This window comes from Parasteatoda tepidariorum, chromosome 2, assembly GCF_982258835.1.
Source record: "Parasteatoda tepidariorum strain Cologne lab strain chromosome 2, Ptep-v5.0, whole genome shotgun sequence".
NCBI lineage: Eukaryota > Metazoa > Arthropoda > Arachnida > Araneae > Theridiidae > Parasteatoda > Parasteatoda tepidariorum.
In genome coordinates this window covers 46,740,874-46,756,320 of record NC_141756.1, presented here as the reverse complement: position 1 = coordinate 46,756,320, position 15,447 = coordinate 46,740,874, and the positions used below count along the sequence as shown (strand labels likewise).

Below are 15,447 nucleotides of genomic sequence, written 5' to 3'. Positions count from 1 at the left end.
GCACTTACAATATGATTTGCAACATTCCTCGGATTCACTTTTCCTTACAAACCCAACCCTGATATCCGTTCCTATATGTCTACATAGAATACCAGCGCGCCATCACCGACGTCAGTTATTAGAGTATGAAGCCGCGTCATTCACGCAAAATAACATTACTTTACTTTTCAATGACCCCATAGTGACAGTTCCAGAAGATGGTAAATTAATTGCAAGAGCTACAGGCAATGAAATTGTTTTAAATATCTACAATGATCACAATGTTATACTACCAGTGGAGTTGGTAGCCTTTAAGACAAAACTCACGCTAATTTTCATTACTACATCTGGTAAAGCAATCCATGGTGAGGTATTGCTAGAGGGTAAAGAAATATGCCGAGCATCACAGTGTTTTTTTTGTTGGACCTTTTTCCAACAAATCCAATGTTGGCCATCATATATAGCGTATGGCATATATTCTATTCTTGTTTTATTTACCCTAGTGCTTTTAATTTTTCTAAAATTAGCATGTAAAGGACTCATTTCAGTGATAAAGGTGATTATTTTTCTACTGCGTAATTTGACCAGAACTGCAAAGGCATTCCTACGCTTTTTCATGCTGGGTGGAGCAGTCATTGGAACAGGGATAAGAAGACAATTTAATGACTTCCATAATTACCTCGAACTTCAAAATATACCATTGCCTCCAACACAGGCATCGTTACTTGTGTTACTATGCATTTTTCCAATGATATTAGCTGACTGTTCGACACATTCACTCATCACATCTGATATACAAAACTGTCACACACGTGAAGGCGTGAGAAAATGCGATATGTTCACTACCGCCGAAATCACCCTCAAAGGATTGGATTACGAGGCCTGCCTTTGGTTCCAGGACTCTAGTAAGAGTAATTTACTACAGCTTAAATTACGCTTAGTTTCATCACAGTGCAGCTTTTCTACCAAGCGTAAATACTTCACGTTTCCTGTCCAAGAACGTACCATCTCACAGTTAGCATGTCCTCAAAATTATCAATGTGCATGGGGAGAGCATTGCGTTGCCGGAAAAGAATTTGAAGGACTCACCGACGAAAGCCTCACCTACCCAGGTTTTAATGCTTGTCATCCGTCAAGTGTAGGGAGTGGATGCATAATTGTATCCAGAATGGGTTGCCTGTTTTATAGATTGTTCTTTGTTCCGGATCTGTTGAATTCTTATGAGGTCCGCAAAATCATTGGACACCGTTGCACCTATACTATAGCGGTGGAACGAGCCAGGAATATGTCCACGGAACTCCTCACACTACAGTCAACCGCCGTCACTTCTGATGGCATATTCCTAGAAATCTTAGGTTCTTACAATCAGCCTCCACTCCATCTATCAGATTCCTTAGTGCTTCGAGTAGGTGATCCTTCCGAAGCATATCTTATACAGTCCAGTCCTCAAAACCATCCAACCGCAGGTATGGTTGGGCAAGTACAAGCTAACACGAGCTACACAAAAGATTTTATTTTTGACAAGGACATGGTTACCTGTAATTTTTTTGAAACCACGCTACGTTGTGAAAAACGTCCAGATGGGTTGCAAACCATGATTTCAACAAAAGAGAATTCTCTTCCTCTTACACGAGATATGCACCTGCTAGCGGTTGAAAAAGATGTACTGAAGTCGAACTTACTTTCTTCGGCACCAGTAAGAGTGCAACTTCATTTTAAAAACTATAAAATATCACTAGAACACAATGAAATATGCCCGAAAATAACCTCTAAAGATATTAAATCAAAAGGTTGTTACAGCTGCCAAATTCTAAGTGAAATGTACATAACAGCTCTTTCCAATTGCCAAGCAGGTACAGTATCTGTAGAATTTCAAGTTCTACAGTTACATACACAAAGCCTGTTTTTAGAAACTGAACCTAGGGAATTTAATATTCAATTCTTAGCGGAGAAAAAGTGCGATGATGAAAAGATATGTTTGGTTTCAAGTAATATGAAACATTGTCAACTAATATCTTTCTGTTTAAATGAGCCAAGCCTTAATTTAATTCAATTAAATACTTCTTATACAAAATCTTACGTACAAAGCGATTCCTCTGGTACAGACTTTTTTCAGTTTCTTACAATGCCTACATTTACTGGTATTTTTTATTCCTTAAAATTTATAGGGGCTGTCCTTTTAATTATATGCCTATTTATATCAGTATGTTCATCATGTATGTTTTCGAAAATGATTTATATGTATCGCATAACTAACTATGTTTTAAATATAAATTAAATCTTTGTAAATACCATGTTAAGTTAATATGGTGTTATGCAAGAACTATATTATGTTTTTTTTTTAGAATATGTATACCTAAGAGATTTTTATTATTTTTTTTTATTTTTATTTTTATTTCTTTCATGTTTCACCATTATTGTAAACCTAATTCGTAGAATTTTGTTCTTATGTTCTTGAATTTTCCCATTCTATTAAAGAAGCAAAAATGTAGAGTTAAAATGCTTCATGTAAAATATGTATTTCTTTGAAAGGAATTGTACGAGGAGCTCACTAACCCCAGCTGCACCCTATGAGTGAGAATTCTTTTTTTTTTCTCTTTTTTTTTAATAGGTTGAGGTGGATATTGTCACGACGTTGCCTCGTGACAATTCTCGTGGTCAAACTTGTTAATTAAACAGTTGATTAAGATCCCGTGCTCTCATCTCGCAATCGAATGGTCAGTTGAACTTTTAACTTTCTAGAAATTTGTCACAAGATGATTGATTTGTCGACCTTCGGATGCATGATAAGAACACGAGACCACGTTTAACCCCTTAAAATAATATATATAAATAAACTCCAAAAAAGAGGAGTTAGTCAGAAAGAGAATTTGCCTCTCAATAGTCTCCTCAGTCCGATTGCCTCTCAATACGAGCAGCTATGGGTAAGTGTGGTCCTCCTTCTCCTTATTGATATGTATAATGATTAGTAATAAATAAAATGTAACTTTAACTTTCAATTTGGATATTCTTTAAATATATACCCGTCACAGAAGACAAATAAAGCTTGTCTGGTGTTCTTTCAAGCAAAATTGGTACTTTTCCAAGCACTATTTCAGCTTCATTAATATTCATAGTTTATTCCTCTCTTTGCTTTCTTTCTTTAACTGCTATTTTCTTTTCCACAGCTCTTTTACTGTGCTTATTGAAGCAGAATAAATGTTTATCTTTAAGAAGAGCAAGAAAAACAAAATTGTTCAGTAATACTTTTTTTAAAACTGATGTCCAGAGTAAATATTTTAATTATTTATTTATTTTTTGGAAAAGAGTTTTATTTTGAATGTTAATAAGTGTCTAGAAAATAGGGGAAGTAGATGATTCCAAGAAATTTTTGTCCAGTAAATTTAAGACGTGGATGTGGGAATTTGTGCTGTATATGTGTGTATTTGTGTGCATATATATATATAATACATATCTATTTCATAAAACTAATTATTATTATTTTTTCATTTGAAGGTTTTAAAGGCATTGGAATTTCTCCATAAAAATCAAGTTATACATAGGGACATTAAAAGTGATAATGTTCTTTTAGGAATGGATGGGAGTGTCAAATTAAGTGAGATATATTTCTTTTACATTTTCTTTGCAAGTGTTTGAATTGATAAAAATATCAATACCCTTAACATTTTCAGTTGAAATCTCAATTAAGATTGTTTTTTTTTTTCATTACTAATTTAATGTACTTTTTTTATTTAATTTTTAAATAAATTACTTTTCAATTAATATTTGTTTGCAAAAAAATTTCTTAAAAAATTTACCTAGTGAAACTTGTGGGCTGCAAAAAAAAATTTGTTGGTACATATACTTTTTTTTTAATATTCAATTAATATTAAAGAAGTATCCAAAATTTAAGAATCCTGCCTATGTATCCTCTCACTGATGAGTACATCTATATTACCTAACAATTGCATGCAAAGTTTTTGATTTACTGTACCCAGATTGAATAAAATGTTTCATGATAATATATATAACTTATTTACTTTTTAATGGTTGTAAAAGAATAATTTAATATATTCAGAGTTCTCACGGTACTTGAAAGACCTTGAAACTACTTGAATTTTGTTCGAAAAAATCTCTATAAATTTGAATTCTGTGATAGGATTTTTGAAAAGTTTTTGATTTTCTCGGAATAATTTTCAAAATAATTTTTCCTACAAAAAAAAAGAACAAAAAATGTAAGCAAATTTATAGAGATTTCGATCACCCCCTTTCCTTTCTCAGTTTTGTTTACTGAAGAATAGTTCTAAGTCAGCTAAGTGCGAATCTAGGAGCCTGAACTAAATTTAGAATAATGCCTTTTCCCTTACCGCTCCTGCAATTGGATCACAAAATGCAGGTAGGATGTGGGAAAACCAATGGTGAAAAGAAAATATTGACAAAACCAAGTCTAGTTATAGCCACTTTTAACTACGTGTAGCATGCACTAATATTGAAATGTGCGGTTTTCGAAACTTTTTATTTTACTTGTTAACTCGTGGAAATAAAGATTTTATTCAAATTCGCTGAGAATGGAATGGCTCCGTGGGTGCCATTCCAATGCTAAATATCTGGTAATTTCTGATACAGTAGGGAACCGATTATCCGGAACGATCAGGATCATCGCTATTCCGGATAACTGATTTTTCCGGTTTTCTGAATCTTTACAAAAGGCCGTTTTTTTTATTGTCAATCCCAACTAAAAAAAAAAATGTTTGGAAATAATCTTAAAAAGAAGAAAAAACGAAGTAATACACTAATGATTATTTCCAAATTGATGGTAAGGTAAACATCTTTCAAAAAAAGAAAGAAAAATTCTAAAATCTTATGAGGAAAAAAAATTTTTTTTTTTTTTTAAAAAAATGGCGGGAAAATTTATTAAATTTCATTCCGGTTTTTTGGTTTTCCGGTTTTCTGATTTCCGGATAACGGGTTCTGTACTGTACATGCAAATATTAAATGGTATAAAGCTAACAAATATGAAACAGTATGAATAGTGTAATGCTATCAAATATAAAATGGTATGAATGTTATAATACTATCGAATATGAAACAGCAAAGAAATTTGCTCTTATGCAATTTTCGAAAAGCTCCTATGAGTAAAGTGAAGGTGAAAGGGGAATACATAATTTTTTCCTCCTGCGTTTTTCTCACCAGATTATCTATCACCTTAATACTTGGAAAGTTGGAATCTCAAGCAAATGATTTTCTTTTTTGTACATAGTTTTAGTTACCACTCATTTTGCAGTGTTTCTTGAAATGTGTAATACAAAAGTTGTGTTAACTTCATTTTTTTTATGGTTTCTGTTCAGATTATTACCTGTAATTTTTACCACCAATAAGTAAAATTTAGCTCTTCAGATTCTCGGAATTATGAGTCAAACATCGGGATTCGCTTGAAAGTGATTTCTGAAGCACTTGTCTCATTAAAGTGATTTGTAAATCACTCATTGGGGTTAGCATTAAAATGCTTCCTGTATCATACAAAGTGATATGCATTTAGGTTTTTTCTAAAACGCGTATTTGGATTCGTGTTAGAAGGATTTAAGAATTATGCATCTTACCTAGCATAACAAGGATTTGAGAATAACTGCTTGTGATTCTCATCAAAGTGATTTAGGAATCTCACATAGTGATTCTTTTTTAGTGCATAAAAATGATTCGTAAATCAAATTTTGTGTTTTGCATTAAAGTAATCAAAGAATCACACGTGATGATTTGAATTAAAGTGGGTTATGTATCACTCATCGCGATTCAGGAATTGTTACTTTGGGCATTTTTCAAACTGTATCATTTGCTATTCATGTTGTTCCGATTTCTGACACATGTGTTGTGATATGTAATTTACGCGATCTTCAAGGCTGTCTTGCTTCATGTTTCATGTCATTTGATTTACGTTTATCGATTCGAATTTAGGTGGATTATGTATCACTCATCCCAATTCAGGAATTAGATAAATATTTTGGAGGTCAGAGAAAGTATGTTTCTTTTTCTGAATTTATAATTTTAAGTATTGTCTGCACTAATTAATTAGTCCATTTGAAGTTACCCTTTCGAACCATTACGATTGAGTTTTAGAACATTAAGATTCGATCATAAAATCAAAAGTTATTCAGGGAGGTAATTTTTTTGATGCACTGTAAATTATACAATCAAAATGGAACAGAATAAAAATCCCATTTTAACTCTTATTAAGTTTAAGTTGATAGCCAAATCTTTTTTGTTTGTTAAGGATCTTATCCTTTTATGGCCCATAAAAATGCACTGCACTGACAACAAGGAGGTATAGCTTTAGAGCATTAGCTTTTCATGTTATTAAGATATAAATGCTTTTAAGCACTGTTTATTAAAATATATCAATTTATAAAATGTAAATTTCTATTGGTTCATATTTCTATCTACAATTAATGTATATTTTTAATATTATTGATGTAAATAATCTAAATTTGTGCCAGTTTATATTTTTCTATTTATTTATGCAATTATTTACAGCTGATTTTGGATTCTGTGCACAAATCTCACCTGAGCAAAGTAAGAGGAATACAATGGTTGGAACACCTTATTGGATGGCACCTGAAGTAGTTACTAAAAAACAGTATGGTCCAAAAGTAGATATTTGGTCTTTAGGAATAATGGCTATTGAAATGATAGAAGGAGAACCTCCATATCTCAATGAAAATCCTCTGAGGGTAAATATTTTTATGTTTTCCTTTATACTCGTACTGTGTGAGATTTTATTTATTACTTAATGTTTTCTTTAATGTTTATGCTAGAAAAATTCTTTCAATGGCAAGATTTAAGGATAAACTCTTGACATGTATTATAATTTGCCTTTGATTCTTGATAAAAGTTGCAAAAACTTTTACAAACTCTCGAACAATGCTGAATTTCTAATTTAAAGCTTTGCTAATCAAACGACAATATGTAAATTAAAAAATGTAGCTCTGTCATTAAAAAGTTGTAGTTTAAAAATATCAATCAAACGTTTAATTAAAATGTGAAGCATAGATTGAAACAGTTAAAATAGAATTTAAATCTAGCAATTAATACAGCTTTTATTATATTTCTAAGGGTTAAATTTCAAAACTCTCTCCCTGAGGCGTAAATATATCGGCTTATAAAGCCACTTTATATATTCAAATTTCCTCGGAACTAATGTGATTTTAATAAGCAACAGGCACTTTATACATACATACAAAATTAATGCATTTACCTAATAATGATAGCAAAGCAAAGATTAAATGAATTGACAATAATTGAATTAACATTCTATAAGTAAGAAAAAATTGCATATAAAGGAACTTACTACAGAAAAGAATTAGCACAATTGAAAGAGAAATCAAGCATTTTAGCCCAAATGTTCAATTTACCCTTTTGAAGGAATTTGGAGTATGCCCTGACCCCTCTTGCTTCATTTTTGTCAAATCAAGTTGTACTTTCTTGCAATGTATTTATTAATTTATTTTTTAGGCATTGTACTTGATTGCTACAAATGGAAGACCTGATATCAAAGACAAGGAGAAATTGTCTTCCACATTTCAGGATTTTCTGGACAAGTGCCTAGAAGTGGATGTTGATAAAAGATTTTCTGCATCTTCTCTTCTTAAAGTGAGTATCTTACATACATTTCAAAATACTTCTGTTCCATATAGCTTACCTATTTTACTGTCAGGTATGATTAATACATTTTTTTCTTTTAATTTCTTCAGTCTAAAGGGTTGTGATTCATTAGACTAGTTCTTCTTCCTTTAAATGGAAATAAGTAGGAGGTACATACTAGTTTTTCTAGAAAGTATTACTATTCTTTGACTATTTAAAAAGAAAAAACTTTTTTAGATTTTATGTAGAGCCATTTTAAGTATTGCCATATTTCTGAAATGATTATGCAGACATACATCTCACTATAGAAAAAAATCTGATCTGACATTGAAATTTTCCAATGATTACAGACAGAGCTTGTGATTAACATCATAGGTTCTTCTTCCTTATATGGAGAAATTTATATCTTGTTTTTTAATAAACTAATATTAACAAAGCAGCTTTTTTTCTTAAAAGAAAATCAGATTTGGAATAGTCAAGCCTGCTGTTTAAAAATGCATTCTTATATATATCAGCAACAGCTAAGCTTCTTTGGTTAATGTACTTGTTAAATTTTGATTTATTGTTTTTGGGGCGTCTAGTGTTCACTTGTCATTATTCTTTTTAAAAAATAACCATTAATCTATTGCACTTAAAATTTTACAATATAGACTTTTGAGTGTTTATTCTATTTGATACTATATTTCAAACTTTTAAATGTTTATTCAATTTCAAACTATGGAATTAACATTTTGTAACTATATTTGCTGCTAATTATCAACTTGTTTCAAAATGGAAATTGAGTGAACAGTATTTTAAAATTTTCAGTTTAATATTAAACAAAGGTCTATAACTGTATCCTTAAAGTAAAATATAAAGCGATAAAGAAAAATGGAGGTAATTAATGTTAGAAAAAGTGAAGATAGATTAGCCATGTATACAGAAGACCAGAAAATTTTAATTGAGACAGGCTTTGAATTACACTTTCTAAAGTAAACTAAAAAAGGAAGGACCAAAGATGACTTGGCTTAGAGGGATTGAGAGAGAAATCCAAAACTTTGCTGAAAATAATTAAATAGAGCGGTATAACTAGTTAGGGTCTTATTTTCTTTTAAAAACTGAAGAGGTTGGAAAAAAAATTTCATGTTGGATATTTTTATTTTTTATGGTTTGAAAAATAAGACATTAGTACAATACAAAATATAATATTTATTTCCTTTATTTTTTTCACTTAAAAAAAGGATGCCCCCTATAAAACGCTTTATAAATAAGATTTTTACTTTTCAAAATAAATTCATTTAATATTTTTTACATATTTTTAATTTTTTATTCATATATTCAAAGACTTCATACATTTAATACTTGTCGCTAAACCTTAGTTATCACAGGATTCCTGTGAACTGGACATTTTTTAAAGTGGTAGCAAAAGTGGGATAAATCTGGATGTTTTAAGATAAAAATGAGTAGTTAATTTTAGGGAAATATGTAGGGATCCAAAAAAAGAGCTCTGGAATAATTTCATCATTAACCAAATTAAAGATAGATTTAAGCATTTTTCCGTAGTCTTGTAAAATCTTAGCTACTATTAACTAATTTTTTTTCCAGGTCTTGGGAACCCTGTATTAGACATGTAATTTATATTCGGGTCGTAAATTTTCATAACACTCACAAGATTAATTTAAATCTGAAACAACAAATTTTATTTTATTTTTATTTTTTACAATTAAGAATAATGTATATAGAGAGATCATTGTTAAAACACCTACTCACAACATTGTGCAAATTAACTATTACTATATCAAATATTTTTATAATTTCCAATTGAGTTTGGGTTAACTCTTCGCATCTCATTTAATTCTCTGTACTTTCCAAGAAAAGTCTGTCTCTCTAACACCATAGTCTACGGTAGCCAGCAGAGTCTCAGAAAATGTGAAAATAGTTATAATTGTAATTATTTTTTAATCTTTTTATGAGAGCTGCTAATATTGGAGATCTTTCTTTTCTTTTTTCTCTCTTTTTTAAAAAAAATTTTTCATTGAGTCTTAGCAAATAAAAGCACTTTACAAAGTACTTCTTGCACTCTACTGAAATACTTGTTAATTAGGATTTTACTGATTCCCCTTTTTGAAAAAATGAAATAATTTGGAAAACAGAAATGAAAATAAACTTGTGTGTGTATATATATATATATATATATATATATATATATATATATATATATATATATATATATATATACAGTGAAACCTCCGTTAAGCGGACATTCATGGGACCAAAAAATTTGTCCGTTTATGAGAGTTGTCCGTTTACGGGAAGGGTACCCTAATAACGAAATTTAACACCGTAAATTGTTTTTTGAATATTCTCAAAGATGTAGAAATTATTAAATAATATCTACAAGGATACTGTAAATATCTACAAGAATATTTATTTAAACAATAAGAAAGATAAAAAAGAATATATAAAGAAGTTTGATATAAATACATAATTCTGGATGTAGCTACAGATAAATAAATATAATTTTTCTATTAGCATAGATACTCAAGTTAGACATATGATACCAAATAGGAGCGTACTGTCCTCAGTCCGTTTCAATTATTAGGTTCACATCCCCTTACACCTACTTATCATTTGATAGGGAACATGGTTAATACCTTCTTGGAAAATAAACCTCCTATGATTCACAGAAAAAAAAGTAATGCATACCTGTAAGTCATGAGGACCTATGGAGATGATTATTCACAATTGATCAGCTATCAAGTGTCTGAATAAATGTTTCATTTATATAAACATCTCAAAGATTATACTTCTGTTTTCTTTTTTTTACCCCAGTTGTGTTAAATACAGTCTTCAAATTGATAAGAAAATTAAAGAAATTTTCAATGGGGAAGAAGCATTGAGAAAAGTAATTTCAACTTGAGAGGTCTCATAACCTGTGTGGTCCAGATGAAAAGATCAAAAGATGCCGATGTCAGAATTATTTCAGGAGTGCAGTACCATTTTCTCTCCTTTCTTTACAAAGATAAGGCAAGGTGACAGGAGAAAGATTGATTTTTCGCTGGTGAAATAGCTTAACAATATTTTTAGTTATGGATAAGGCAAAAAGTTTTATTTACATGCTTTAAAAATGGTGAAAAGTTGAATTTTTTTAGCTTGCAATTTATTTAGAAAAAGTAGTGTCCGGTTTGTAGAGATAAAAAGCAACGTTTCAGGACCAAAATGACTGTCCGCGTCCGGTATCGGGAGTGTCCGCTTTGCGGAGAATGTACGTAATGGTTTATTCATATAAGATTCCCGGGGAATTAAAAATATGTCCGTATTGAGAGGCGTCCGTTTTGCAGGAGTGTCCATAACAGGAGGTTTCACTGTATATATATATATATATATGTGTGTGTGTGTGTAACATAAAAAGCTTCAACTATATCTAGGTCTTCTTCTTTTTTTAAAATTTATTATTCTAAACTAAACGCTCTTTCTCACACTTCAATATTCCATCTTGTCTTTTAATCTATTTTTGGCTTGCAGTTATACATTAGCATTTTTGATATTTCCTTTTATTTGAAGCATGAAGAAGCCTTTTTCCCTCAACCTATTTAATAGACCAATTATAATCATCAAGATTTCTCTTATTCCCTAAAACGAAATATTTTGCTGTTTATTTTGCAAGATTTTCTCTAATTTTTATCTGGGGGTACTTCAATTCGTGTGTCACTTGGATATTCATTCTCTGATTATGATGGTAAAATAAAATTAATTTGCTCTCTTTAAAACCCTGTGCGATTACCACCCTTATATATATGTATAATATTTCAGCATGTATATGTATCTATGTACAGTGCTCCAAAAAACCGGACCACCGTTTCTAACTTATGATCTAATGATGGGATCTTCATGTTCTAGGACTCAATCCTCATTGTTTGAGGGGCCGGCTTTAAATATGCTAATCAATAATAGCAAGCGATATTTTAAGGTACGAAATCAGACGCAAAAACGTACTTCCTCTGAATAAACATAGCTTTTTCGATGGATTTGAATTTTTGACCCCCAAAATATAGGGGGTAACAGCAATTTGGTAAATCTGGTCACTGGGTCAGGAGAGCGATCCAAAGTTTGAACCTTTTAATGTTAATTTTACTTTTTGCATATCTTACCATACCTTGGGAACTTTTTAAGCGAATTGAAAAAATTTTGTACCGCATTATAAAATTTGTTTGTTCAAAGATATGCAAAAAAATAAATTTTAGTAATTATAAATTTATTATGCAAAAAAAATTAATTTTAATAAATATTTATTATTTTATTTAATAACAGCCGAAAAAAAATTTACATTATTTTAAAGTAGCTAATTTTACATAGCAAAATGTAAAGTTTGCGCGAAATCGCTTGAATACTTCTTGTGAAATCGAATTTTAAATATGTGACTTTTTTGAAATTTGATTTCTCAGGAAGTATTTGACTGATTTCGCTCAACTTTTGTAAAATTACCGACTTTAAAATGATGTAAAAAATTATATGCCTTGCAACTCAAATTTTTTTAACCATAATTAATTTAAATAATAAAAAATAATAAATTTTGACTAAAACTTATTTATTGCGTGGAATTACCTTTCGATTCACTTAAAAAGTTCTCGAGATATGACGAAATATGCAAAAGGAAAAATTAACATTAAAGGGTCCAAACTTTGGATCGCTCTCTTGACCAAATTATGAGCACAATATTTTTCACTTAGCGGCTATTTTAGGGGTCAGAAATCTTAATCTGCCAAAAGAAAGGTGTGTTTATTCAGAAAAAGTTTGTTTTTGTGTCTAATTTCGTAACTTAAAATATCATCTTCACCGTTTAATTAGCATATTAGTAGTCACCCCCTTGAACCATTAAGATTAAGTCCAAGAACATAAAGATCCAATAATTAGAACAAAAGTTATTCAGGGTGATCCTTTTTTGCACACTGTATTTATATATAATTATTATTATTTCAGCATCCTTTTTTGAAACTTGCTCAACCACTTGGTAGCCTTCATCCTCTTATTGTGGCAGCTAAAGAAGCCTTAAAAGGACATGTGGACATCTCATATTCTTAGTGAAGCATCGGGACTCCATTTTTAACTTATTGAATCATGAATTGTTTTGCACCACATTCTGTATAAAACAAAATACTGAGCTTTGCCTCCTCAGCAAAAATTGTTTCTGTGAGGATATGTACTTTTATTACAACTGTATTCTTTTTGTTTGAATGTGCATTTTCTGTGCTTTTTTTTTATTACTTTAAGAACTATTTTATATATACATATATATTTTAAAAAATGTCTCGATCCCTGTGAATGTAAAAATATTTTTTCTTTTCTTGTTTAAATAAGTAATTCTTTCACCTTAGTGTTATATAAGAGAACTGTGCTATCGTTGAGGAGAATTTTGATCTCATTTTTTTTATTTGCTGCTTGTTTATATTGCAAATAAATTTATTGTGCTCATCAATACTTGCTCCAACATTTCTTTTTTTTTCTGGGTTAACTAAATGTGTATATCATATTTTCTTATGTTAATTTTGTATTTCACTTAAATGATTTTTGATAACTTCATAGCTTTCTTTTCTATAAATCTACCAAGCTTAAAATAATAACAAGATTAAATAGTTTATTTTTCAGAATGTTTGTATGCTATGTTTTAAAAATATGTTATAAATTTTGTTAAGATTTAATTAGGAATTAAACTGTAACAAAATAAGCTTTTCTAAAAAAAATTTTTAGAAATGAAAAATTGCTATTGCCGCCTTAATCTTCATGTTTATATTTCAATCCTTTTTTAAAATAATCTAATTTTTACATTATATTAATTGGTTGTTGAAAAGACAAGGATAATTAAATATTTTCAGCTATTTAAAAAAAATTAAATTATAATTCTTTTTGTATTTAAAAAAAATTTAATTTTCTTGTAGGAAAGGTTTAATTGATTCATGTCATGCTGCTTTGGCATTTTAATGTGATCGATTTCGATGGAATGCTCACATTATTATTTTAATTAAATATGTATTATTCTTTTATTAAAATAAATTTCAATTAATGTTTTAAGATACTTATTTTATGTTTATTATTGTACTTCGAAGCAGTTAATGACTTCTGCAATACTTAGTTTTCTTTATTTTTTATTAAAATTTAGTATAACTAACCTGACATGGCATATGTACTAATGTTATGGGTGGTGTTTTAAATACGAAAGCACTAAGCCATTCATAGCTTTTTATTGCTTATGTGCCTAAAATACAATATTTTTTAACAGCTAAGTTTGTTGCTATTTACAAATAAGTAATTAAAGGTATGGACTCAAGCTAGCTGTAAAGGTTGATAAGTAACAACTATGATTATCTTTATTTTAACAAATGTTCGTTTTTAAATTTCATTTTTGTTATTTTTTAAGTAAATTCTTTTATAAATAAATATGCTTTCTTATTTTTGTTACCTTAAAAATTTAATTATTTAGTGAATTTTACAAAAACTAATAAAATGAGTTACAAAAATCTAAGTTCTCACATCTGTAATTCTAGTCATTAATGTTTCTATTGAAGTTTTATACTGATTGAACATGGTTGTGATTTACTCAAGTGGCATATATATATATAAAAATAAGTGACATGTATAAGCAAATTATGTATGATATTTTGTTAACATATCTTATTTTGAGGCCTTTAAATGTTTTAAGCATGTCTTGAAAAGGGGATGAATATTTGGCTCGTTATATAAATATTAAAATGTATTAGCTAAATTTTAAAAAAAAAACATTAAAACTATATCAGGTAAATTTTTATTGTTGAAAAAATTAATATTTTCTATGAATCAGGATTAATAGCAAATAAATTTTTGTGTTTCATTCATTTATGTACTTAAATGTAATCTAAAATAAGCCATAAACATTCTTGGTCTTTATAAAATATTTATACTTATTATTTTAGGTAAAATACATTTGTATCAGTATCCGTTAAAAGATTAAATCATTGCTTAAATTTGTATTTTTAGATTTTAATAAGATGGCACTATGATAGTTCTATTTAGATATTTTCAAAACTGCTTATTTCAGTTTTGGAAGAAAGAAAAAATCATATTCGTTCATAAAACTAACAAGTTAAGTCTTGATCACCTGTCCTTCATGCTTAGTTTTTATGCCAGAGGAATTCTGTTGCCATTCTTACATATCAATAATTTTATTATAAATAAATATTTGATATAATAGCTTTCACCAATTCATGTAACTTCATATTTAACTGAATTTTTTGCTTATAGTGTAACTAAAGAAATGAAATGATAGCCTGTTAAACAGGGTTTGCCAATGTCTGTTCCAGTCTTGTAAAATCCAATGAGTATATTCCAAAACGGGCCTAAGCCCACTTAAATAAAATAAAAAATTTTACTAATTTTTACCCTTATTTAAAAATAAGATCAAATTATATTTAAGATTGAATTTCTTAGTAATTATTGAATCAATTTGAAACTTGTTTTATAAATTTATCTTTTTAATTGTGTTACTGTATTAACTTAAAAATATTTTTACTTTATAAATATATAATAAGAGTGCATAATGAAGAAATTACTGAAATGATTCATTGTAAAAGTTTGAGCAGTAAAATATTACGTAGTATAGAAAGTTGCAAAACATACATAATTTCTTTAAAGTTAATTCTAGAATCTGATTGAAATTTAATTATTAAAGAATGTAGATGCAAATAGAAGATATTAGTAGTACATAGTATGTTCATGAGTGGTTTTTGAATATGTTAATTATGATAAATTAAATTTAAAGAGAATTTTATATATAGGAATCATTTGGAAAAAAACAGAAGTTTAAAAGCTTTTTATCTTTTCATTTACTTCAAAAGCAAAAAG

The 15,447-nt window shown here is 29.1% G+C and overlaps 1 protein-coding gene across 2 annotated transcripts in view; it reads left to right on the top strand.

The window, feature by feature from the left end:
* The window catches only part of LOC107449835 (serine/threonine-protein kinase PAK 2), a 53,367-nt gene extending 39,035 nt beyond the window's left edge, over window positions 1–14,332 (top strand). Inside the window, exons 11-14 of one of the 2 annotated variants that reach the window (XM_087157269.1) lie at window positions 3,475–3,574; window positions 6,487–6,683; window positions 7,465–7,602; window positions 12,553–14,332. In XM_087157269.1, the coding sequence (XP_087013395.1) occupies window positions 3,475–3,574; window positions 6,487–6,683; window positions 7,465–7,602; window positions 12,553–12,654 (537 nt within the window). In that variant the 3' untranslated portion in view covers window positions 12,655–14,332. The remainder of the gene's footprint in view (window positions 1–3,474; window positions 3,575–6,486; window positions 6,684–7,464; window positions 7,603–12,552) is intronic. The other variant, XM_087157270.1, reaches the window with a different exon arrangement.
* The last annotated feature ends 1,115 nt before the right edge of the window (window positions 14,333–15,447 follow it).